Below are 1,390 nucleotides of genomic sequence, written 5' to 3' on the forward strand. Positions count from 1 at the left end.
CAGTTCTCACTCAAAGCCAAAGTGAAGCTGAAGTTTAAAATCAAGGCTTGTTAATCTGTTCTGCTGCATGCACACAAGCACATATACAACAGTAATCTGCATTTCACTTCTCAAAGTCTTAACATTCCTAAAGACTCCTAAAGAGGAGTCTTCCTCCTAAAGAGGATTGTTGACATGACTTTTTCTTGCACTTCCAGCTGGGACCCACAGCAGAGATTCAGTTCAAGACAACAATGCATGCATAACATCTCCTCAGTTAATCAGGAAAATCTTTGCACTGGATCTGTCTTTGATGTCCAGCCCGTTTGAGTCACGTCTCTTGACTGCACTGCATCCTGACCTCTTAAAGACAGTCGAGGCAAGTTATACCGGAATCATGTCAGAGACTGGACAGGATAGATCTACACAGGTCATAAGCAGTGGCTCAAAGCAGGATGAGAATCAGGAAAAGTCAAGCAAAAGTTTGAATAAGGAGGCAGGAGGGGGACACATTGCTATGTTGGACAAAATAGAGGACTTTTTCCAGATCTGTGACAGTGAGGAAATGGGCTTCATCACACGTACGGATATGACGGTAAAGAAGGGGTCCTTAAAAGGGACACCACTTGTTTTTTTATTTTTTATTTTATCTGTTGTGGCTTTAGTATAACCAAACAGCTCTGTCTATTCAAATTATGTTTTTATATTTTTTTGCCATTCTATGGCCATCAAAGTTTTGGTTCAAAATATTTAGGGTGCATATCTTGCATTTTTTACCCTTCTATAATAGGCTGGTATAATATCTAGTAGCAGAAAATTGTTGATGTCATTTTTGAATCTATTTATTAGAGGCTCCACAAAAAATTGCCCCTCACTACTGAGGAACTGGAGAATGTCTTTGACTCACTAGATCTTGACAATAACGGATACCTGACGCTAGAAGAGTTTTCTTCTGGATTTAGTAAGTCTATCATCTCCTTCCAGACAAAAGGAGCTCTTCAAAAATGATGTGTTATTTGGTGCAATATTTATAGCACAGCAAATGAAACAGTTTCTGTAACTGTTCCCCAGGTGACTTTCTTCATGGACGGAGAGTCTCTATGTCAGAGGAACTAATGTCTACATCGTCTCAAATAGTTCCAGAAGCTCTTGATCAGAGTTCCGGGAATGAACAGATGTCAGAGAACAAGAATGACGAAGAGAGACATTTCAGCATGTTGATGGAGAGCTTGGGTGCTGGCAATGTATTTGAAGAGTTAGTACTGTTGTTTTACAGTTTGCTCTGCACATTGCATTGCAAAAAAAAAAAAATGCTTTACATTTACGCTTTATATTGTTACAAGTAAAAGTTTCCTCTCTATTTCAGCCCAAATTAGGTTCGCGACCTGTGGGCTCAGCTCAGGAAAGATGA

The 1,390-nt window shown here is 39.5% G+C and overlaps 1 protein-coding gene across 1 annotated transcript; it reads left to right on the forward strand.

The window, feature by feature from the left end:
• Window positions 1-1,390, forward strand: LOC132105385 (EF-hand calcium-binding domain-containing protein 4B-like). The gene is made up of 5 exons (XM_059510470.1): window positions 1-91; window positions 198-574; window positions 829-940; window positions 1,051-1,238; window positions 1,346-1,390. Exons 2-5 carry the CDS (start codon window positions 293-295, stop codon window positions 1,388-1,390), a joined length of 627 nt encoding a protein of 208 aa, XP_059366453.1. The 5' UTR covers window positions 1-91; window positions 198-292.

Source organism: Carassius carassius, chromosome 26 (assembly GCF_963082965.1).
Source record: "Carassius carassius chromosome 26, fCarCar2.1, whole genome shotgun sequence".
Taxonomy (NCBI): domain Eukaryota; kingdom Metazoa; phylum Chordata; class Actinopteri; order Cypriniformes; family Cyprinidae; genus Carassius; species Carassius carassius.

Bases quoted from the DNA above. Each gene is read 5' to 3' on its own strand.
- LOC132105385 (XM_059510470.1), top strand. From the start codon at position 293: ATGTCCAGCCCGTTTGAGTCACGTCTCTTGACTGCACTGCATCCTGAC. The intron at 575-828 runs GTAAAGAAGGGG...TCTATTTATTAG, and splicing joins TCACACGTACGGATATGACG to AGGCTCCACAAAAAATTGCC. The intron at 941-1,050 runs GTAAGTCTATCA...ACTGTTCCCCAG, and splicing joins AGAGTTTTCTTCTGGATTTA to GTGACTTTCTTCATGGACGG.